The sequence below is a fragment of the Ochotona princeps genome, chromosome 2 (assembly GCF_030435755.1).
Source record: "Ochotona princeps isolate mOchPri1 chromosome 2, mOchPri1.hap1, whole genome shotgun sequence".
NCBI lineage: Eukaryota > Metazoa > Chordata > Mammalia > Lagomorpha > Ochotonidae > Ochotona > Ochotona princeps.
In genome coordinates this window covers 10,276,719-10,299,609 of record NC_080833.1, presented here as the reverse complement: position 1 = coordinate 10,299,609, position 22,891 = coordinate 10,276,719, and the positions used below count along the sequence as shown (strand labels likewise).

Sequence of the window (22,891 nt, the reverse complement as noted above, 5' to 3'; positions counted from 1 at the left end):
AGCAGGGAGTTGGAAGGGAAGCAGGGCTGCTGGGACACAAACCGGTCTCCATATTGGGATCCCTACGCATGCAAGGTGAGGACTTTAGCCGCTAGACTGCTGTGCTGGGCCCCAGTTTATTTTTCTGTAGGCATGATGTGTCTCTCTTTTGTCATGAATCCTGCGTCCTCTGAACTGATGTCCACACTTCTAATGGTTCACAGGGCAGCTTTCATGGAAAGAGAGTGCTGTGTTCATGCGGCGTGCGAGGGAGTCAGATGGTCAGTTGCTTTGGCTCTGGTTCCTGATGTGCCCCAAAGTCCAATCTCTGAGTGGTTTCCTTGGCTGTGACTTGTGTCAGGCACCCATGGCTGCCTGATCTGCAGCAGTTCAGAGGTGCTAATATGACCTTGAGTGTGTCTTCAGGCCCCCAAGCACTGGGGGTTTGTGATGGCGGCATCTATATTCTAGATTTCACAGGACACTTGTCCCAACAAGCAAGCTTGACTAATGCTTGGACTTTTGGCCCCTACAACCTGTGACCCTAGAGCTGTGTGATATGGAAGGCCTTCCTTCTGTCCTGCTGGACAGGCACGGGTGGTGGAGGGAAACTCAGAGCACCCAAAGACCCAGTCCCAGAACTAGAGACAGGTGACAGGATGATAAGGACCTTCCAGAGTCCCACGGGGTGGATGTAGGTGATGTGAGGAACTGCACGTCTTGGAGGGAACCTAGGATAGGGGGTGAGTACAAGCAGGTTCCTCCCTATGCCCGGCAGGCTGAGTATCTGGTGACACTGAAGCACATGGCACTAACAGTCTGGAGCTGCAGGAGGAAAGGGACCATGCCCAGATCCAATGGGGAAAGTGTAGGTTATGCAGAGCCTGTGCGTTGACAGTCGTGGAACGAAGATGCAGTCTTGGCCAGGTTCCATGGGCAGGTGCAGGGTTCCCAGGATGCTGAATGAGTGAATACGGCCTGCAGTACCATAGTTAGTGCCATTCACTCCAGTGACTATAGCAGCAGTAGCCACAGTCTCAGAGCCCCAGAAAGGACCACTTCAGTTCCAATGGGGCATTCAGGGTGGCACTGGGGCATGTGCCCTGGCCACCCAATGCCACTGTGTGCTGAGAGACACCCCAGGGACGGTCTCAGGTCTAGTTCTCTGGCTTGGGGTATCAGTTGCTGATTTCTCCCAGCTCCAAGAAGCGGAGCACCACTAGATCGCAGCTAGTGTGCATGTCAGGGCTTGCGCGTAATGATTCCCACCTGTTACCTGTGCTGAGGCGCACCCTGGCTCCTGGTGGGGTGGGCCTTCTGCTGGGCACTGGGCTGGGGTTTGGTGAGCTAGAGAAAGCAATGATGTGGAGCAAAGCACTCACTCGGACCCCAGGGAGGACTGTGGATTGCTCCTGTATGTAGGGCTGCAGGGACGCGGCAGTGACAGGGTCATGACTCCCTTGCTGGCATTTCCTCTCAGTTGCTCTCCAGTGTCGTTCTGGGCACAAGTGCAGGGCCTCTTTTCAAAGCATTCATTTTCTTTTTTACAAAATTTAAATGTAGTTTTACATGTTTGTTATATAGGTGAGGGGATTGCAGAGGCAGGCAGGTCTCTGGCTGGGATGTGAAGAGGGGAAGGTGGGTGAGGGAGAAGACCCCGCCCTCCCTGCTGTGACTGCTGGGGGTGAGGGCAGAGAGGAGGGGAGATGCTGCACTGCTTCTTGCTGCCAGGTCACATCAGCACAGAGACAGAGGTGGTCCCCTGATTTCGTCCCAGCTGATGGAGGGAAGAATATCCTGGGTGCTATTTAAGTGGTCTGGCCTGTTCTGTGGAGGTGTTGGCTGTGTTGCACTGGGTGTGGGACACTGCTTCCCATACTTGCTGGCTGTCTGTGGTTCGGTATGTCCACAGCCTTAGAGGCTCAGTGGAGAATTTGGCCTATAGCCAAACATAGTTGTTCTACCTGCTTTTCGTTGAGTTTTCTGGTGAGGCACTCAAGGGCCTCTGTTGAATCAAGAGAGGCTGGCTGCCCTGTTGTTTGTGCATATCCCGGTGCATTGTCTCTCCTTACACAAAGTCAGCAATGGTGGGGGGGACAGTCCCACACTATGTGCTCTGGGGCCAGACAGACATTCGTGTGCTGTTCCCTGAGGTGGGGGATCAGGTGGAGTGAACCCATTGGACCGACTCTCAAGAGCCCCCACTGAGTTGGTCCCCAGCCTTGGTTCATGCACAGTGGGTGCAAAGTGACCATTTTTTTTTTGAGATTTATTTATTTTATTACAAAGTCAGATATACAGAGAGGAGGAGAAACAGAGAGGAAGATCTTCCGTCCGATGATTCACTCCCCAAGTGAGCCGCAACGGCCGGTGCGCGCCAATCTGAAGCCAGGAGCCAGGAACCTCTTCCGGGTCTCCCACACAGATGCAGGGTCCCAAAGCTTTGGGCTGTCCTCGACTGCTTTCCCAGGCCACAAACAGGGAGCTGGATGGGAAGTGGAGCTGCCGGGATTAGAACCGGCACCCATATGAGATCCCGGGGCATTCAAGGCGAGGACTTTAGCCGCTAGGCCACGCTGCCGGGCCCCGAAAAGTGACCATTTTTTAAGGATTGCCATCAAAGTTTCCTGTTCTTTGAAATGTGCCTTGGGAAATGCCACTCATAGGGAGTCTTCTGGTTTTTGCTGGTTCCCTATCTACCTCCACAGAGGGTCCCAGATCAGGATTGTGAAAGGTTGTGCCTTCTCAGGGCCTCAATTTCCTCGCCCCTCAAAAACATGGGGGTGGCTGAGTCACCATAGCGGTTACATCTGTATAGGCTGTGGCTCCTGACTCCAGCTGACTGTCAGGGCAGACTCGGGGGTGGTGAGGGGAGAGATGGAGGAAGCAACTGTGTCCTATCACCTGGGTGGGAGCCCTGGTTCGTGTTCCCACTGCCTGACTTTGGCCTGGTGCAATTCCAGCTGTTTTGGGGACATAAGGGACTGAACCAACAGATGGAAGATTCTCTCTCTCTCTCTCTCTCAATCTGTCTCCCCTTGTGCTTCTCAAATAAATAATGAAAGTTCGGGCCTTGTGCCATGGCCTAGCGGCTAAAGTCCTTGCCTTGAATGCTCCCGGATCCCATAAGGGCGCCAGTTCTAATCCTAGCAGCCCTGCTTCCCGTCCAGCTCCCTGCTTGTGGCCTGGGAAAGTAGTCGAGGACAGTCCAAAGCCTTGGGATCCTGCACCCGCGTGGGAGACCTGGAGGAAGTTCTTGGCTCCTGGTTTTGGATTGGTGTATCACTGGCCATTGTGGTCACTTGGGGAGTGAATCATTGGACGGAAGATCTTCGTCTCTGTCTCTCCTCCTTTCTGTATATTTGACTTTGCAATAAAAAAGGTTCTGAAAAAAATCGGGGGGAGAGGAATACTTATGCTACCTTCTGGGGATGCTGGAGCAGCTCAGTACAATGATGCCCACAGGACCTGAACCGAAGTAAGCATGAGAACCAGGGTGGGGTTCCCCATCCGTCATGTCCTTGTCCTCCACAGGTCCTGGAGTACCCATCAAGCCCCAGACACCAGGCAGCAGAGAGGTCAGACACTGTGCGACTGGACACGTTAGGGCCAGCTATCCTGGACTACAGCTCAGACAGCAGCAGGCAGCCAGTGGGAGACGAGCCCTGCAGGGAGGCGGCCATGGCACACCTTGGGGCCCCAGGGGCAGCAGCAGAGCCCTTGCTGCAGGTCCCCGAGGACAGCTCCCAGGAGACAATGCTGCTAATACCCACGATGGCTCCAGAGGCAGCGCTGGACCAGCCCTTCCTGCTGTCCTCGCCAGGGACACCCGTAGAAGGGTGAGCCGCCCCTGCCCGCTCCCTGCCCACTCCCTGCTCGCTCCCTGCCCTGCGAGGCTGCACCTGTGCTAAATTACACATGAGTGGGGCACATCTCAGCCCTGCCGACTCCTGACCTAGCCCAGGGCCTTGACTGTCATGTCCCAGCTATCTGACAGCACCTACACTAGAGGCCTGTGGGCCGGGGCCTATAGACATGTGGATGTGGAGGGGTGAGAAGCCCCTCTGAGAAGCTGGGATGGCAGACCTGTGAAAGTCCTGGGGCTGGGCGGTGGGTGAAGGAACCAGTCTTGGACTGGGCCCTGCCCTGACCTTGGGTTTCTCCCCTCTCTAGGAGGGAGGCAGTGGAGAGCCAGTCAGCGCTGGGGCCTACTCCTGTATCAGTAAGTAGAGGCCGAGTGGGGCTGGGTGTGTGTGGCAAGGTGGAGGAATGAGGAGAGAGGAAAAGGGATGGGAGCTGGAGTCACACTGGAGAAGGAGCAAGTGTGGATGTGTGTGTGTACATGCATATGCATGTGTGTATGTGTGCCCACGTGTATATGTGTGTACAGATGTGTGTGTATGTTTGTGTGCATATGTGTGTGTATGAACATATGTGCGTGTGTGTGTTTGGAGTGGAAGTCAAGGATGCTACTGTGCCCAGAAGGCCCAGGCTCGTCCTGTCAGCACACGGACATGGCACAGTGACCCAGGGGCCCTGGCCCTAGTTCCTGACTTCTGGCTTGCCCGCTCTGCCCCCTGTGCAGCATGGTCCCCTAGCAGACACCTGCCCTCACCCGCTCCAGTGTCTCTCTTTAAGGATTTCAAAATTTGTATCTGAGAGGCAAATTTGCAGAGAGAGAAGCATGCATGCATGCACACGCACACACAGACGCACACACACACACAGAGATCTTCCGTCTGCTGGCTCACTCCCAGATGGCTGCAATGGCTAGAGCTGAGCCCACCTGAAGCCAGGAGCATCCTCCTGGTTTCCTACACGGGTGCAGTGGTCCAAGGACTTGGGTCATCCCCGCTGCTTTCCCAGGGCTTACGCAGGAAGCTGGATTGGATGTAAAGCAGCCGGACACAAACTAGCGCTCATGTGGGATGCCGGCTCTGCAGGCAGATTAGTCCCAAGTTTCTCTTCTTTTCCTTTGTTTCTTCTTTTCCTTCCTCCTTCCTTTCTCTCTCTTTTCTTTCATTTATTTGAAAGACAGACTACCAGAGAGACAAAGAAAGAAGATTTTCCATGTGCTGGTTTGCTCCCAAAATAAATACAACAGCTAGGGTTGAGCCAGGTTGAAGCCAGGCACCAAAAACTCCATCCGAGCTTACGACATGGGTGGCAGGGGCCCAAGCTTGTGGACCGTGTGCTGCTGCTCGCCCGGGTATGTTGGCAGGGAGCTGAATCAGAAGTGGAGTGGCTGGGAATGGAACCTGTGCTCCAACATGCTATACTAGTTTAAGCTGCAGCACAATGCCTGCCCCTCGCTCCTCTTTCTTCTCTTTCTTCAATCTATCTCAGCATAAGACTTTACTCAAATGTCTTTGCTTTGCTCAAATGGAAAATGTGTCCTTCCAGGGCCCACCTAGCAGCAGAGCAGACCACCGTGCTACCATGTCCCCTGCCTTCCCCATCATGTCTCCGGTCTCTGGGGAAGCCCCACCCCGGGATCCCTTCCGCAGGCAGCTGCTCCCAGCCTCCCTCCATGACTCCTGCTTGCCCAGTTCACCTCCAGAATCCACGCGTCATGCCCTCCACCTGTGGGCTGTCCCTGGATGGTCTCAGCCTCTGATTTCTGCCCCCTAATGCCATTGTCAAAGTGGACATAGCCAGTGCAGAACCAGGAATTCTCCACCCTAGACCTGCTCTTCATCCTCGCTCAGGGGCTCGCATCCCCCAGCTCATAATCACTTCTGGTCCTCTCTTTCCCCTGACCATTCTTTCACAGTCAACATACTCAACAAGCCCTACCTCGCACTACCTACAAAATAAACCCTGAATCCGTTCTTTCCCTCTCCTGCAGCTCCCGTCGGGGCCAAGCCCCATCCTCTCAGAGTGTGGGTCAAAATCTTCACAAAGACCCATTGGGCTCTGTGTCTCACCACTCCGATTTCCATCCTTCCACTGCAGGGCCTTGGCACGTGCCATTGCCCTCTGCCTCAAGTTCTTCCCATAGCCATTCTCATGGCTGGTCCCTTGGAGTGACTCATGCCCCGGCTGAAATGCCATCTTGCGAGCGAGGGCTTCTCTGGCCACCCTGCCTCACAGAGCCCATCGGCCACAGCCGCCAGGTTTGATACCTTGGTGGGACTTGCCTTAGCTGACTCGATTGTGTAATTCGCGGATGTGTTTACAACTTCATAACATGAGCTCAATGGTGACAGCTACTCCGGTACTCGGTCCTAAGACAGAAGCCAACACACAGTAGGGACTCAGCATGAATGTACTGAATAAAGAGTGGGCAGGAGGGACCCGAGTCCTTCTCAGGTCCAATGAGAAGTTAGATGTCAGAATGATTCCTTGGACCCGTGTTTCCTTCTTCCGTCCCAGTCATATGTATAACCATGAACTGGCTAGCGGGAACTGGCTAGCGCGAGAGAGGGAGGGGAGAGTACAATCTGAACTCTGGCAAGAGCACACTCAGTATTGATGGCAGGCTAGGCCAGGAGGAAAAGGGAGGGGACAGCATGGGACAGTACCCTGCTCCTGAGGGAGTTGCCCAGGTGAGAGGTCCTGGGCAGGAAATGGTGCAGGGGAGCAGCCGTGGAGTGTCAGACAGGCCCTGGGGAGGGAGACACATTTCACTGTGGATAGTAACACCTGTGAAATCATCAGACTGGATGAGGGACACTGGTGGGGCGCTCTGCAGTCTCTGAGCAGGGAGGCCAAGCGACTCAAGCGAGGAGGTGACACTGGAGTCAAGGCTTACATGGCTAAAAATTGAAAAAAAAAAAAAAAAGGCTTGAATGGCTAAAACGAATGAGTGAGGCACAGATATGGGACAAGCACCTTCTGGTGAGGACCCAATGAAAATGAACTATTAAATCCACATCCAGCGGGAGGATCGCAGTGGAGGAAGACAGTCAGAGTGACAGGGATGGGAGGCATGCTGGGAGTAGACAGAGCAGGGGCCCACAGCCAGGGTGAGGGTTTTGGAAAGCTAGGCTGTTGAAGAGCTTTTGGCAAGTGGGTGAGGGACAAGCTGATGTGGGCTGGGAACACTGTGGGGTGGCAGCTGGTGGGTCACAGGTCTCTGGCCTGAGAAATGGTCTGATCTGGGGCAGAGCAGTGGCAGCAGAGCTGGAAGGAGCCACGCAGGCACTTTGGAGGTGGTGCCAGGAGGCCTTGTCGATGGCCACATGGTGGAGGAGATGTGGTTTGGAGAGAGCTGACCTGGAAGGTCTCTAGGAGCACAACCATTGGGATGGGTACTAGTAACAAGACAGGGACAGCTGATGACATATGGAGTGGCGATGTGGAGACACTGGGACCCTAGTGTGCTGTTGGCGGGATGGTGTGGCTGCTGGAAAACTGGGAACTGGTGTTGCATGGCAGGTAAAGCCACCTGTTGTGCCGGCATCCCATATGGGCACTGATTCGAGTCCTGGGTGCTTCAATTCTGACTCAGCTTCCTGCTAATTAGCCTGGGAATGCAGCAAAGGATGGACCAAGTGCTTGAGTCCCTGTATCCATCTTGGAGACCAGGATGAAGCTCCTGGCTCCTGGCTTCAGTCTAACACGGTCTTGGCCATTACAGTCCTTTGGGGAGTGAATCAGATGGAAGATCCCTCTCTCTGTCTCTTCCTCTCTCTCTCTCTAATGCTTACTTTTCAATTAGTAAGAGAAAAATTCAAAAAGAAAAAATTAAAATAGAGAACATACTGGAAGGTCTGGTTTTGAGGCCCGGCTTCTGCTAGTGCAAACCTTGGAAGAACAGATAGTTCAAGTGCTTGAGTCCTTTTCACTCACATGGAAGACTTGGATGGGGCTCCTGGCTCCTGGCACAGGTACCTGTCTCCTGGCTTTGGCCCAGCCCCGGGCATTTGGGAAGTGCACCAGCAGATGGGAGCTCTCTCTTTCTGTCTGATTCTCAAATAAATAACAAATAAATGCAGTTTTTTAATTAAAAAAATTTTAAATGATTCAGTGAGTTCCCTTCTGGGTATTTGCCCATCAGAACCAATAGCAGGGCTTCCAAGAGCTGTTGGTACAGCCAAGTTCCCAGTTGCATCACTCACAATCGCTAATACAGAGCATTGCCCAGGGTGACCACTGAAGGCAACTGCAACAACAAAACACAGTCTATGGCCCAGTGCAAAATTAACCTTGAAAAGGAAAGAAGCTCCCACATCTACAACAGCGTGGGCAGACCTTAGACACTGTATGCAAACACAGGGCGATTCAAGCATACTGGTAGAACAGGGGCTGTAGGTGTGCCGGGGCATGGCCTTGCCGGAGGTGGGTAGGGGACAGCCCACCCCTCTGCTGGAGGGCAGATGTGCAGGAGACAGCAGCATCTGCTGAATCACTGAGTAGGAACTGACCCAGTGTGTCTGCTAAAGATCTATGGGAGAGGAAAATTTTAAGTTTATTCTGCTGCGAACAGCTTTTGCCATCCACACATAGTTTTTTCCTAACACACATTTTCCATGAAGACGCCTGCAGATGGAGAAATGAGGCAGATGCGGTTCTGCCCTCCAGGGACTTAGCTCCCGATCAGACAGGCAAACAGCAGGTGCCCACAACATCACTGCAGGTGGTAGAAGAAGCCAAGGGGGTGGGAACCAGGAGTCAGTCACTCAAGACCTCAGCCCACAGGGCTGCGAGGTAACAGGTCATAGGCGTTGATCAGGGAGGATCCCGAGGCAGGAGCTAGTAGGAGGCATGGGAGTTTGGGGGCACATCCTTCAGGGGTTGCAACAGGAAGCAATTTCGGGGGATTTCCCCAGAAAGTGGGTGCAGGGAGAAGCTTGAGGGGAGGGGAATCTGCTAAGTCACAGGCCTCCCTATGCCCTCTGCTGTCCCCGCAGGTAAGGAACACCAGGGAGCAGAAGGGGCCTGTGATGGCCACAGGTGCCCAGAGCCTCTCACCACCTCGCCAGGGCTTCATGAAATGCTTGCTGGAAGTGGAGGAGGAGGAACAGGCCGCCCATCGGAGAGCCTCAAAGGCCCGGGCCCTGCCAGGCCGGAAGTTCCCCAGGAGCCCGACCCCCGGGCCCATCTCAGCCTCAAGCCTTCCCGTCTCACTGACACCACAGACCCCCACGTCAGCTCCTGCCCCTGCCCCTTCATGGACCTGGTCCCTGACCCCTGGGTCTGGCTCTGTCTCCATGGGCGTGGCGGTGGCTGCAGTGGCCAGCCCCACTCTGCGGGCACCCTGGAGAAGGCTGGAACTCCCACAAGGGAGTAGCGAAAGGACCCTGAGCTACTACAGGGCACGGTAGGGTAGAAGTCCCACCTCCATGGTCCCCAGAGAACCTCCGCCCCATCCTGGCACCGTCTGATCCTTCCCGCATGTCCCCTTGTCACTCTGTCTCTTCTTGTACTATCCAGATGTACTTCCTCTGGTTCCCGCTTCCTGTCCCCTTTGGCTTCCCTCCCTCCCCGACCTCCTCCAGGACTCTTCCTGGCCCCCATTGCCCTCTGCCATCTCTTGATGGCAGCTGCATGGCAGGGCAGGCAGGCTGCAGGTGACCACTGGCTGGCCTTGGTCCCACAGGCAGGAGCCAGAAGAGCACAGCATCTTGAAGTTGTGTGAGAGCTGGGAGGAGCGGGCCGAGGAGCACCTCACCCTGAGGCAGGAGGAAGGTGAGGATGGCTTTGTCAGTGCGGGTGAGTGCGGTGCTTTACAGCTCGTGCCACTGCGCTGCCGCCCACCACAGCAGGCAGAAGGGGCTTCCGGCACCTGCCCCAAGGACACTGAAGGTGGGGAACAGCAGACCCGGATTCCCCCAGGCCCAGAGCTAACTCTGAGGGTGACAGAAGCTTTGCAAAGGGCCGTAGGTTCAGAGGTATCCTGCTACGCTCCATGCATGCCTACTCTGTTGGGCTCCTTAAGAGGCGTCCCAGCTGGGAGCCAGGTCCCAAGGCCCCTGCTGGTCCTGGACAGCCTCTGACCCGCTGATCGACTCCCTAGTCTCGGCAGGCTCCCACTCCCCACTGCACCTCACGCTCACCCCAAAACTTAAAAATCCTGAACACACACTTCAGTATGAAGTGTGGTGACCTCTGGGGGTGCTGTGACCTCCCTCCTCCCACCTCCCACTGTCCCCCAAACTCTGTGGCCCTCCTGCCTCCCCTGAACATTCTCAGGGGCCCCCTACAGCCCCAACCTTGAACTTGGCTCCTTTTGGAGTTAAAACCTGCTAACTACTTTGCAATGGGAGGGGCCCAGGGCATGTGTTCCAACAGCTCCAGCCATTGATGGGGATGTGGGGACTGAGCTCTCCAACCACTGATGGGGACCTGGGGACTGTGTTAGAGGGCTTGGAGGGTCAGGGTCCCCACCACCACCTCAGGAACACTGAGGAGCAGCTCCGCACCTGGCATGTGGTGACCTAATCAGCCTGGCTGCCACCTCCATGCTGGGCGGCTCAACAACAGGCATCCACTCAGTTTTTCAACTCCCTGGAGGCCGGAAGCCCAACGCCAAGGTGCTGAGGGGCTGCCTTCTCGCTGTGGCCCCACATACTCTTCCCCGAGTGTGTGCACATCCTGGATCATCCTGGGCATGTCTGTCACCAGTCCTCCTCCTCGTATTAAGGGACACCAGTCATATGACTGTTTTCCCAGGCCACAAGCAGGGAGCTGGATGGGAAGTTGGGCTGCCGGGACCAGAACCGGCGCCCACATGGGATCCCGGGGCGTTCAAGGCGAGGACTTTAGCCGCTAGGCCACGCCGCCGGGCCCACACACCAGTCATATGAGATGACCTTCAAGACCTCTCTAAAGACAATAAAGAGAGAGAGAAACTTTTATCTTGCTGTTTCACTTTCCCAAAGGGTTACAGCACCCAGGGCTGAGCCAGGCCAAAGCCAGGAGACAGAAGCTTCTTCCACATCTCCCACAGGGGTGTGGAGGCCCAACTACTTGGATCATCTTCTGCTGTTTGTTCTGACACAGCAGCAGGGAGCTGGATGGGAAGTGGAGCAGCTGGGACTCGAACCGGCGCCCACATGGGATGCCTTAGTCAGCTGGACCCACAACACCGGCCTCTTCACCCTTGCCTATCTTTGCCCCTCCCCATGACCATGGCGGAGGAGGATGCTGGGCAGGAGGGGCTTGGCGTGTCTAGGATGGATGGGGGTGGGGTGGGGTGGGAGAATGACTTTCCCACTCCCACATAACCTGGCCTCCCGCAGCTTTCCGCAGCTACTTTGAGATGTTCAATGGTCCAGGGGAGGTGGATGCGCAGAGCCTGAAGAACCTCCTGCTGCTGGTGGGCTTCTCCCTGACGCCAGCCCAAGTGCAGGACGCCCTGATGAGCGCTGACGTTGATGGTGAGTCGGGGGAACCCTGGGAAGGGACGTCACATGGGGCTCTGCCCTTGGCGGATTTGGAGTTAATAATGCTCTGTTGCCACAGCCTAGAAATTCCTAATCACTGCTGACCCAAGGACCCCATCACACAGACTGCAGGGCAGGCCCAAGCTGTAGGGAGGAAGATGTGACTCAGCGGCCCTTTTCCTAGCTGTAAGCCTCAGTGTCTCCATCTGTAAAATGGGGCCAATAGCAGCACCAAGCTCAGAAGGCCATTATAAAGATGAAATGAGGCAACACGGGCAAAGCAGTCAACACACTGCCACACACAGCATGCCCAGGGGCACCGGCTGCGCTTGATTCCTCCAGCCAGTGAAGGGCATCCGAATGCCTGCTGGTGCCTATCCCTGGGTAGAACACTGAGGACCAAGATTGCATCAGGGCCAGAAGACCCCACCCTGGACTGAAGAGCTTGCGGCAGGTCACTGCCATCGGGCACAGGCCAACACACCAGGGGCACCAACAGGGGGCTTAGAGGACAATAGGGGTTTCAGGAAGGTTTCTTGAAGGAGGTGACACCTGAGCAAAGTTGTGAAAGGTCACGCAGGATTTGGGCCAAGAGAGAAGGAAGAAGGCGTTGAGGATGGCAGAAACAGCTCGGGCAAAATGGGGGGCATCACCAGTGGTTTGGGGTGGCCGCCCACAGGGAGCACTGGGACCACATGGGGACTGTCTGCTGCAGCAGTGTACAAGTGTAAGTCCTCTCACACACACACACACGTGTCCAGAACCCCAGCGCCTTTCTTCATCATCACTTCTCAGCCTTTTGGCTAACGTCAAGTGTAGTACCAGAGTCTTTGTGCCTCACAGCTCATCTGTGAAATGGGGATATGAGTTTGAGCGCCCCCATGTGACAGCTTTAAGGACTGCAAACCATTCATTTATACCCAGTAGTTTAGCCATTTACCATGCAGCTGCCTTAAAAAAAAAAAAAAATTTTTTTTAATTTATTTGAGAGAGAGAGAGAAAGAGAGAGAGAAAAAAAATCTCATTTTTCCCCTGGCTACTCCCTAAACTACTGCAACAACTGGAGGTGGGCTGGAGGGAGCTTGCATTCAAGACCTGGAGTTTTGTACGGCAGACTTCAATTTCCACATCCGTTCTCCTGTGTGCATCATTGCTGCACTGGATGAGTGTTCCTTGTGTAATTAGACCCCAAAAATAGTGACCAGGGGCTGCCATGGTGGGACCAGCTCCAGCTCCACCTACCCTGTCACTCTCAGGAGATGGTCATGTGGACTTCAAGGACTTCTTGGCAGTGATGACAGACTCCAAGCGCTTCTTCTGCTCTGTGGGTGAGCGAGATCAAACCCCGGGCAGTCGGAGCTGCAGGAGGGGCTGGGAGGCCGGGCTGGGCATGGGAACTGAAGGCCACAGGGTGGTGATGGCAGCCACTATCCCATGTCCCCAGAACAGAATGCCCTGATGGACACGGCTCTGCCCAACCCGCACACTCTGCTTTTTGAGATCCTGTCTCTGCTGGTGGAGATGCTGGCTTTGCCAGAGGCAGCCTTGGAGGAGATCACCAAGTAAGCGGGCTGCTTATCTGAGGGTTGGATGGTGGTGGGCACACAGGTGGCATCCTATATGAGACTTAGGGCTCGAAGTGGTATGTGACAGAAGCAAGCCCAACTAAAACTGGCTTAAGCCAAAGGGCAACATTTTGGCTCCAAAAACTGGTCAGGGTTTCAGGCCTGGCTGGATCGAGCAGACCAAATGGCGCCAGCTGAGACCCTCTCTCAGGGCAATCTTTTCCATGGACCCTGACTCTGTGTCTCCTGGGTGGGTAGAGAGTGTGTGGCTCCATAAGGAAGGAGGCCAGAATGATCCAGACAGCTAGGGCTAAAGGCCAAGGGGCACACGCAGGGCCCAGCCGACCTCCATATGGCACCGTGCAGCTCAGTCCTTAGTGCGCCCTGGCCTCCAGGTCCTGTAAGAGGAATACACCAATTCCACTGTTCCAACTCTATACCAGGCCTCTCCCACATGGAGCAGGGCACAGGCATAAGACAGCAGCCCCCAGGGCAAGACACCTGCTCACTCGGCATCTTCACTCAGCACGCACACATCCTCCTGGGGCAGGTGTTGGCACAGCAGACAAGATGCCACTCCCCATGCCGGCATCCCATATCCCAGCACCCAGGTTCTAGTTCCAGCCATGCTCCCACTCCAGCTTCCTGCTAACATCTACCCTGGGAGGCAGCAGGTGATGGCGCTGGCACTTGGCCCTCTGCTGCCCACCTGGGAGGAGGCCTGGATTGAGTTCCTGGCTCCTGGCTTTGGTCTGACCCAGCCCTGGCTGTTACAGATATTTGGGGGAGTAAACCAGCAGATGGAAGATCTCTGCCTTCTTTCTCTCTGTGTCTTAACAAATAAATTATATAAATGAAAAATTAAAACTACATAAACACAACTCTAAAGAACATAAATGACCAACTTAAAAAGCAAACAAACTCTCATGTGTCTGCCATTCAGCTTAAACCATTTGCAACCACACTGAAACCCCTACCCCAACCACAAACACCTTCACCCTTTTCCTGGGCCCGCTGGCTTTCGATTTCACTGCTTAATTTCTCTGCTATTTGGTGAGGCTTCAAATGTATAGCCACATTAGAGTGCTCCACAGTGCACAGTTAAGGACACCAGCTGCCTGGACTCCCCCCATGGCCACCCTTGTCTACCTTGGATTGAGATTTTCTGATTGTTTCAGTTACGGTCATTTCCATTACAGTACTTCAGCACACACATCAGCTGGTGACTAGAATTTGTTCAATATTTGGGATGTTAGCACTGCAGGTGAAGAATATATATATATATCGAGAGAGAGAGAGTATCTTCCATCTGTTGACAAACTGTCCAAATGGCCACAATGGCCTAGGCTGGGCCAGGGCAAAGACAGTATCCAAGAGCTTAAAGGTCTCCCACATGGATTCAAGGACCCAAGCCCTTGAGTTTTCTTCCACGGTTTTCCTAGGTGCATTAGCAGGAAGCTGGATCAGCAGAACGGCTGGTGCCATGGCACAGCTTCTGTCTGTGGCACTAACTGGTTCTCATATGGGATGCTGGCATTACAGGCAGCAGCTTAATCCATTGTGCCACAACACTGGCCCCGTATCATCACCTTTCACACACTTAAGAGTTTTTCTCAACCACTTGGAAATCAGCAGAACAATACGTCATGTTGGCTTGTCCCTGTTTCAGTATATATGTGTGGGTTTTTTTTTTAAAGATATATTCATGTTTTTATTGGAAAGACCAGGTTTATTGAGAGGAGAGACAGGAAGATCTTCATCCACTGGTTCACTCCCCAAATGTCTGCAACAGTCAGAGTTGAGCTGCTCCAAAGTCAAGAGCCAGGAGCCTCCTGTGAGTCTTCCATCTGGGCACAGGATCCCAAGGCTTTGGACCATTCTCTACTGCCTTCCCAGGCCTCAAGCAGGGAGCTGGATGGGAAGTGGAGCAAAGAACACAAACCAGCACCCATACGGGATGCTCACACTTGCAGTAAGAGGATTAGCCAATTGAGCTATCATGCCTACACTGGGGATGAGGGTTAGGGGTGGGAGGGGTTGGCCTCCAGTCCCTCCCACCATCCTGGCTGGCTGTCAAGCGCTCTGGCTTCACTGTTACTCCTCCTCCTGCTCATGCCACGAGGTCTTGGCTCAAGCCGTTCCCTTTGGGGGCGGCCACCACCACCCCTTTTCTCCCTGGGGCTTCCCAGCTCACAGTTGTCTTGGTGCCATGTTGTGTCTGTGGCCATTCTGGTGTTGACCCTCACCCCCGACAGGCTTGTGGCCCCCAAGGAGGCTCGCAGGGCACAGAGCGAGGCTCAGGGCAGCGTATGAGGGACGAGGAAATGAACTCACTTCTTTGAAGTTGCACTTGAGCTCTTGTGCTCAGTTAGAGGAGCTGGTGGTTGTCTTGTCTTTCATGTGTCTGGCTCTTCATCCTTTCTCTGGAGTCAGCAATGGGGTGGCCTAGTCCCACCACAGGTGCTCCGTGGTCAGACCACACATCCATGGGGTGTTCCCCGAGATCAGGGATCCCATCGATCCAAGCTTAATCATATGATTTAGGGGGCCCAACCCCAGCCCCAGTTCCCGTGCAGCAGGTGCTGCAGCCTAGTGCAGACCCACTACCTGCCCTTTCTCCCATTTGTATTAGCAGGTGTTGGACTGGTCGGGGGTCTCCCCAGAAGCCCCACCGGGTAATGTCTGCTCCAATTCCCACAAGCGCAGGTGGGTGCAGCAGTCTGAGCTGGGACCTGGATCTCTGTATTTCCCAATAATGATACTTTATTATACATTCACAGTATCCTACCCATTTTGGGAAAGTTAACATTGACACAACACTGTTACCTGACCTGCAGTCCTTAGTCCTATTGGCCTTGACTTTTGTTCTTAGGGCCGGGGCAGGGGAGAGGGCATCTTCCTCCCTGCTTCCCCTCCCCCCCCATGCAGGATCCAACCCGGGACCACACACAGCACAATCCCTGTGGCTCCTTTGAACCTGGCTGAAGTCCCCCCTTTTCATCGCTCCTGAAGGGTGCCTAGTCTGGTCTTGCCAATGTCCCCTCCCGAGTTGGGGGTTCATGGGGACTAGAGAAGTGTGGAGTATGCTCCTCTGTGTACTGCATCAGGAGCCCACAGACCATCTATTCAGGGTGACTTCTGCCTTGGTTGCTCCACTGTAGTTTTTGCTTTACATTTTGTGAGCAATACTTATGCTTTTGGGAGTTCCTTTGCATCATACAGATGTTCCTCTCACACTTGGGCCCCTGCTTCAGCATGCATTGATGACTCATAATTAAATCAGTGATGACTCTAATGTCTGGCAAATGCTGACTTCCTGTCATGCCTCTGCATGTGAGCTGGCACCTGGCTAAGGAGAGCGCTCCTTCTCCTATATTGTTTGCTTGTTTCTTGTCACCATCATGGTGTAGGAATTGCCTACTTGGTATAGTCATATTAGGTTTTGCCTTATAATTCTTTAAAATAACTTTGAGAGAGAGACACACAGTCAGTCAGTCAGTCAGACAGTCAGGGCTGGATCAGGCCAAAACCAAGATCCCAGAACTCCACGCAGGACGCAAGCATCTAAGCCAGTAGTGGCTGCTGCCTCCCAGGGTGCGCATTAGTAGGAAGCGGAAAGTAGAAGTGGAGCCAGAACTCAGATCCAGCTTTAATGTGGGATGCAGGCATCCCAGAGCCAACCTAACTGCTGCACCAAGCATCCACCCCTTACCTCATACTTCAGGCTCAAAAATCTGAACTGATGAATTGAATATGGTAATCACATGGTAATCACTGGTTCCCTGGTGATATTTTTGTCTTAAATGACTATATCCATTTCTGATAGTATTCAACTTTTTAAAATTTTTTAAGATTTTTATTTATTTTTATTACAAAGTCAGATATACAGAGAGGAGGAGAGACAGAGGAAGATTTTCCGTCTGATGATTCACTCCCCAAGTGAGCCGAACGGGCCGGTTCTGTGCCGATCCGATGCCGGGAACCAGGAACCCCTTCCGGGTCTCCCACACAGGCACAGGGTCCCAAAGCTTTGGGCTGTCATCAACTGCTTTCCCAGGCCACAAGCAGGGAGCTGGATGGGAAGTGGAGCTGCCGGGATTAGAACCGGTGCCCATGTGGGATCCCGGGGCGTTCAAGGCGAGGACTTTAGCTGCTAGGCCACGGCGCGGGGCCCTCAACTTTTTTAAAAGATTTTTTTTTTTTTAATTGGAAAGGCAGATGTACAGAGAGGAGAGAGAGAAAGATCTTCCATCCGATGATTCACTCCCCAAGTGGCCGCAATGACCAGTGCTGTGCCGATCAGAAGCCAGGAGCCAGGAGCTTCTTTCTGGGTCTCCCACGCAGGTGCAGGGTCCCAAGGCTTTGGGCTGTCCTTGACTGCTTTCCCAAGCTACAAGCAGGGAGCTGGGTGGGAAGTGGAGCTGCTGGGATTAGAACCCCGGCGCCAATATGGGATCCCAGTGCATTCAAGGCGAGGACCTTAACCATTACTCTATCATTCAGGGCCCTAGTATTCAACTTTTATAATTTTTATTCTATGATTTAATTTTTAAAATTAGGGGGCGGTTCGGGCTGGCATTGTGATGTAATAAGTTGCTGCCTGCAACATCAGTGTCCCATAGGGCTGCTGGTTCAAATCCTGGCCACTCCCCTTCCAATCCCAGCTCCCTGCTAGTGCACTTGGGAAAGCAGTGGAAGATGGCTCAAGTACTTGGGCCCTGCCACCATGCAGGAGACTCAGATGAAGTTCCTGCCTCCCAGGCTGGGGCCTGGCTGATCCCTGGCAGTTAGGGCCATTTGGGAAGCTAAAGAACAGATCGGTCCTGCTCTTCCTCTTTCTGTAACTGCTTTTCAAAATAAAATTAGGAGTAGGCATTTGCCTCAGCCCATATCCCACATGAGAGTACCTGACTCAAGTCCCAGCTCAAGCTGTTTTTTGCAGCTGCCTGCTATTGCACACCTAAAGGGGCGTGCCATGTCTGGCACCCCTGAATTCCCAGCTTCTGGCTTCAGCTTGGCCCAACCTTGGCAGTTATGGACATTTTGGGAGTGGGATAGCTGTGCCATCTTTCTCGAATTAAAAAAAATGGACATTTAAAAATATTCATTTATTTGAAAAGGTGGAGAGAGATTGTCTCCATCTGCTGGTTCATTCTCAAATGGCTGCCATGGCCCTGAGAACAAGCCCAAAGATTAGGCCAGCCTCCCGCTGCTTTTCCAAGCCATAAGCAGGGAGCTGGATTGGAACTGGAACTGCTGGGAACCTATGGGATGCTGGTGCACCACCGTGCTGCCCACACCCCCCGCCTTTTTTTTCTATTTGAAAGGCAGAGTTAGAGAGGAATCTTCGATCCACTGGCACACTTCCTAAACGTCCTCAACGGCCAGGATGAAGCCAGGAGCCTCTTCCTGGTGTCCCACGCTGCATGGCAGGGGCCCAGCCACTAGGGCCATCTTCCGCTGCTTTTTGGCACATTAGCAAGGAGCTGGATCAGAAACAGGGCAGCCCGTTTGGGATGTCAGTGCTGCAGGCAGCCGCTTAACATGGGATACCCCAACACCAGTCCCAGGGTGTCTACTACTAAGCAAGAATTTGTGGCTGGGCATTTTCTTGTGCCATTTCACCCCCCCCCCCCGCTTTTTTTTAATGTCCTAAAGTTGAGAGCCACCTCACCTTGCTCTCCGTGCCCACTGGAAGTCTTCCTGCCCCTCTCTGGAGCTTCTTTCTCTTGGACGCAGGTCTGAAACAGTTCCACTCCTTATGTTTGGGAAATCCTAGCTTTTACATCTCCTTCCTCCTCCACTTGCCACTCCCTGGATCTCTATGCTTACTCATTTCCCCAATAACTTTTTCAAGATTTTTTTTTTTTTAATTGGAAAGGTAGATACATAGAAAAGGAGATACAAAAAGAACGATCTTCCATCTGCTGGTTCACTCTCCAAGTGGTCGCAATCCAGAGCTGAGCCAATCTGGAGCCAGGAGCTTCTTCTGGGTCTCCTGCATGGATGCAGGGTGCCAAATCCTTGGGCCATCCTCTACTGCTTTCCCAGGCCAGAAGCAGGGAGCTGGATGGGAAGTGAAGCAAGCAGAGTACGAACTAGCACCCATATAGGATCCCAGTGGATGCAAAGTGACAATTTAGCCACTAGGGCATAGCACTGGGCCCTTTTAAAAAATAATAATAATAATTTGAAAGGCAGAATAATAGAGGGAAAGAGGCGTTTTTCTCCGTTCCCTGGCTCACTGCCCTTATGGCCACAACGATTGGGGTGGGTCAGGCTGACGCCAGCAGGCTGGAGCTCCTTCTGGATCTCTCACATGGGTGCAGGGGCTCCAGGGCTGGACTACGTTCCACGTGTAGGTGCGTTAGCAGGAATCTGAAGCAGAGCAGCTGGGACTTAACGGGTGTCCAATAGGGGATGCCAGCGTTGCAGCCGATGGCTTAATCTTTTGCACTACTATTTGAAAGGCAGACAGAGGTTTTCCATCAGTTGATTCAATCTCCAAATGCCCATGACAGTCAGGGCTGGGCCAGGCCGAAGCCAGAACTGGACCTGGATCTCCCAGATGCCAACAATCCCAAGACCTGAGGCCTCACCTGCTGCTGCCCGGCATGCCCATCAGCAGGAAGCTGGACTCAAACTCAGACTTAATCACTAAGCCAAATGTCCGTCACCTTTACCGAAGTAGCATTAGGCCAGAGATCAGTGGTTTTACCAACAATGATGTCCCTATAAGGTTTGTCAGTTCTGGCATCGGCAGTGCCCTGGGCATCCCCATTACCAGCTCCACCCTGTTGCCTTCTGCTCATCATGTCACGGTTGCAACCCTCACACTCACTGAATAGCTTGGCTAGTCCCAGAATTCTAGGTGGGTGCACCATAAGACTCTGGGATACTACAGTTCAACCAGGAAGGAATTTCTTAGGTTCAGAATTGTGCAGAAGCTAGTAGACACGTTGAACCTACAGTGAAAATGACTGCCCATTTTCTTCCCAATTGCTCCTTCACTCCCAGTCAATCCTAATCCAACCTGCATTTGAATTCAGGCACACAGGAAGTGCAAGGAAGGAGGCTGAAAACAAGCCACTTCCTTTGAAACTGATGGAAAGTTGCACAGCCCCTGTCCAGGATCCTGGGAGGGGCGGTCTCTTGAGGCTTTAGGAAAACAGCCTGGATGCCTCAGCGGCCACCTCTCTTGGTTAAGCTCGACCCGGCAGGGCCTGAACTCCCCCCCGAGACTTCAGGGATGCACAGAGATGCTCCAGGGCAGGAAGCAGAGACCCTGGCCTGCCACCGCCTGTGGCCGTCCCTGTGCAAAGCCAGCTGAAGCTTGCGCAAGGCAGCCGCTGTGCCAGCAGCTAGAGTGAGGTGAGGCTGATACTGCGACACGGCAAGTTCAGGTGGCTGTCCACATCACCACTCTGCCAAGTCCTTAGAAGAGTAGCCAGCACATAAAATGCTGAGCAAAAGTCGGCTGAGGGCAGGACCCTTGCAGCCCAGTGAGGGGAGAGGCCAAGTGCAAGGGGTCAAGAAAACAGAGCAGCTGTGTTCTGAGGGCTTAAGCACGGGTTGTCAGGGGCCGTCGGGGCCTGCAGAGGCGCCCAGAGATCCTCCAGGAGGAAATGGAGTGGGAGTTAACTGCACAGCTCAGTACAAGTATCAGTGACAAGTCAGGTGACACCATAGCCCAAGCTCTCAAGTGCCAGATGGTGCTGAATGCTGGCTGGGCCCTGTTCTCAGATCCTACTTTACCCAGGGAAATTTGAAGCGCAGAGAAGTCCTGTGACTTGCAGGACAGGGCAGATCATGTTTCCCCATCCTTGCTGAAGGGCCTGGGGCTCCATGCATGGAAGCAGGAAGCAATTTGCCCCAGGATGCGGGGAGTGAAGGGCAGAACTGGTGGGGCGCGGCTGGGGCTCAGGAGTTGGTTAACTGCAGCAGAGCCAGGCTGAGAAGGTGGGCATCCCCTCTCTAAACTCTCTCCCAGCTACTACCAGAAGAAGCTGAAGGAAGGGACATGCAGGGCCCAAGAGGCGGACGTGGCCACAAGCCGGCTGCGGCCGCAAAAGCAGCTTCCTTCGGGCCTGCAGCCCACGGACAGCTTCGAAGTCCCAGAACGAAGAGTCCTCAGGATCTTGAGCCGACTGAAGCAACAGAACTATGGTGAGGGTCTGGGCCAGGTGGGCTGGGCTGCAGCTGGGTGGATGAGGACTTTGCTCCCCTGCCCCACACCCCACAGCAGGTTCTGAGAGGCCTGGTGCCCCCATCTGGGCTTAACAAAGGGCCTCAGTAATCACCAACCCACAGGTAGCTCCAGGATACCTTCCGTGTGGGACTCTCTCACCCACCTGCCTGAGCTCTGGGCTCAAGCTGGGCCAGAAGGGGGGAGCTGTGGAGACTGGCAATCCCAGCTCACAAAGGAGCCAGTCACCGAGCCAGGTCCTGGGCAGAAGGGCCAGGAGTCCATACTCATCATCATGTATTAATTACCCATTAGACACACAGTTACCACTGAAAAAGTTCAAGCAGCTTGCCCAAGTTGTGGCAGGGGTTTGAGTCCATGACTTCACTGGGCAAGGCTGCCTTTTTGGCTCAGGTACTTTTATTAAGACTTCCACCGTGTGCCAGGTGATGAGGTGTGGAACCCTCAGTTATTTCTAGAATGTGCCTATCAAAAATCCGCCAGGAGCTATCCTGTGAAAGCTGTCACTAGCTCTTCATTTGTGCTTGGTACGCACACATTTGCCCTTTAGTCCTCCATCAGTGCTGGAGAGGATACCACTACCCTCAAGGAAGTGAAGCGACCTGCCCAAACCCTGTCCTCCACTTTTCCCCACCACAACCGTCCTCAAGCTGGAGCGTCACCTGGGCCTGCCTGCCTAAGGCTCAGCATACTCTGATGCTCGCCTCCTTCTCCACCAGCTGCCAACCTGCAGAGCCCCTATGCCCAGGTGCCCTGCATCCCGCTGTGCCCACGGCTGGACAAGAAGACAGTCCAGCGGAAACAGGGCAGCCATTACATGCTAGAGCAGTACACCTCCTCCAGCCTGGGCTCGGATACTCGCTGCTGCTTCTACCAGCCGGGATCTCAAGGCAGAAGGCAGGTGCCCAGGGGGCATGGGCCCGGGCCCAGGTCTGTCCTGTGCTTCTTTCCCTAGAGGCCATGTGGATGAAGCCCTGCATGGAGCAAAGTGGGCAGCCTTCCAGGAGATACTGCCCAAGACTGCTTGTTCTGGGCAGGGGAAAGGGAGACAGGGCAGAAATGAACTTGCTGTATCCTGAGTGGTCATTTCACCAAAGCCTTCCTGGGCCTGGGACCTGGGCACTTCTAGGGCTGGCATCTACTCCCACACTAGCTCTTCTCATCTGGCTCCCCAGCAAGAGAAGCAGGCTTAGCGGCATGGCAGGAGACAGTCCTCTGTGGCAATCCCCTCCCAGGCCTCCACTCCCACAGGCTGGCTTGTCCTGGAGGGCTGTGGGGGAGTCAAACGTCTCCCCTCCTTCTACCTCACCCTTCTCTGCAGAGAATACAGCTCTGACAGCAGGAAGTGGCTCAGCTCCGTACCAGCTCCGACTCCCTGACTCTCTTCTCTGGGCCCACGGGCGGGAGTTTGCTTGTATGAGGCCTGGTAAGCCAATAAACACCACGAACATCAGCCTCCTGTCAAGCCTACAGTCCATGGTCTCCCTGCCTCACTCAAGCTCAAGAACCCCCAAAGCCCCCGCCTGGGCTGGAGTTCCTGCCACAGATGGCCTGAGAGCCTGCACCGGCAGCCCCTCAGTGGCAGGTACAGTTTCCCCAGGGCTCTAAGGTAGTGATGGGCATAAGGGAAGTACCTGGGAAAGACAGAGCCCCTCAAAGCAGCAGGGCACCTTAGCACATGCTCTCCAACACAGCCACAGCCCCTTGGGCCCCTGGGTGCACCCTTAGCCTCTTGCTCTACCAGTCTCCAGGCTGGCAGGCAGAGACAGCGTCCAGGGTCACACGAACAGCCATGGCAAGAGGGAGGAGAC

General features: G+C 54.1%; 1 protein-coding gene across 5 annotated transcripts in view; it reads left to right on the top strand.

The window, feature by feature from the left end:
- SPATA21 (spermatogenesis associated 21) overlaps positions 1 to 22,533 on the top strand; it is a 37,977-nt gene extending 15,444 nt beyond the window's left edge. For all 5 annotated transcript variants that reach the window (XM_004592432.2, XM_058675764.1, XM_058675774.1 and 2 more), the window contains 10 exons: positions 3,514 to 3,818; positions 4,153 to 4,201; positions 8,835 to 9,244; positions 9,524 to 9,612; positions 11,166 to 11,303; positions 12,566 to 12,637; positions 12,754 to 12,871; positions 20,865 to 21,040; positions 21,800 to 21,977; positions 22,402 to 22,533. In XM_004592432.2, the coding sequence (XP_004592489.2) occupies positions 3,514 to 3,818; positions 4,153 to 4,201; positions 8,835 to 9,244; positions 9,524 to 9,612; positions 11,166 to 11,303; positions 12,566 to 12,637; positions 12,754 to 12,871; positions 20,865 to 21,040; positions 21,800 to 21,977; positions 22,402 to 22,459 (1,593 nt within the window). In that variant the 3' untranslated portion in view covers positions 22,460 to 22,533. The remainder of the gene's footprint in view (positions 1 to 3,513; positions 3,819 to 4,152; positions 4,202 to 8,834; positions 9,245 to 9,523; positions 9,613 to 11,165; positions 11,304 to 12,565; positions 12,638 to 12,753; positions 12,872 to 20,864; positions 21,041 to 21,799; positions 21,978 to 22,401) is intronic.
- The last annotated feature ends 358 nt before the right edge of the window (positions 22,534 to 22,891 follow it).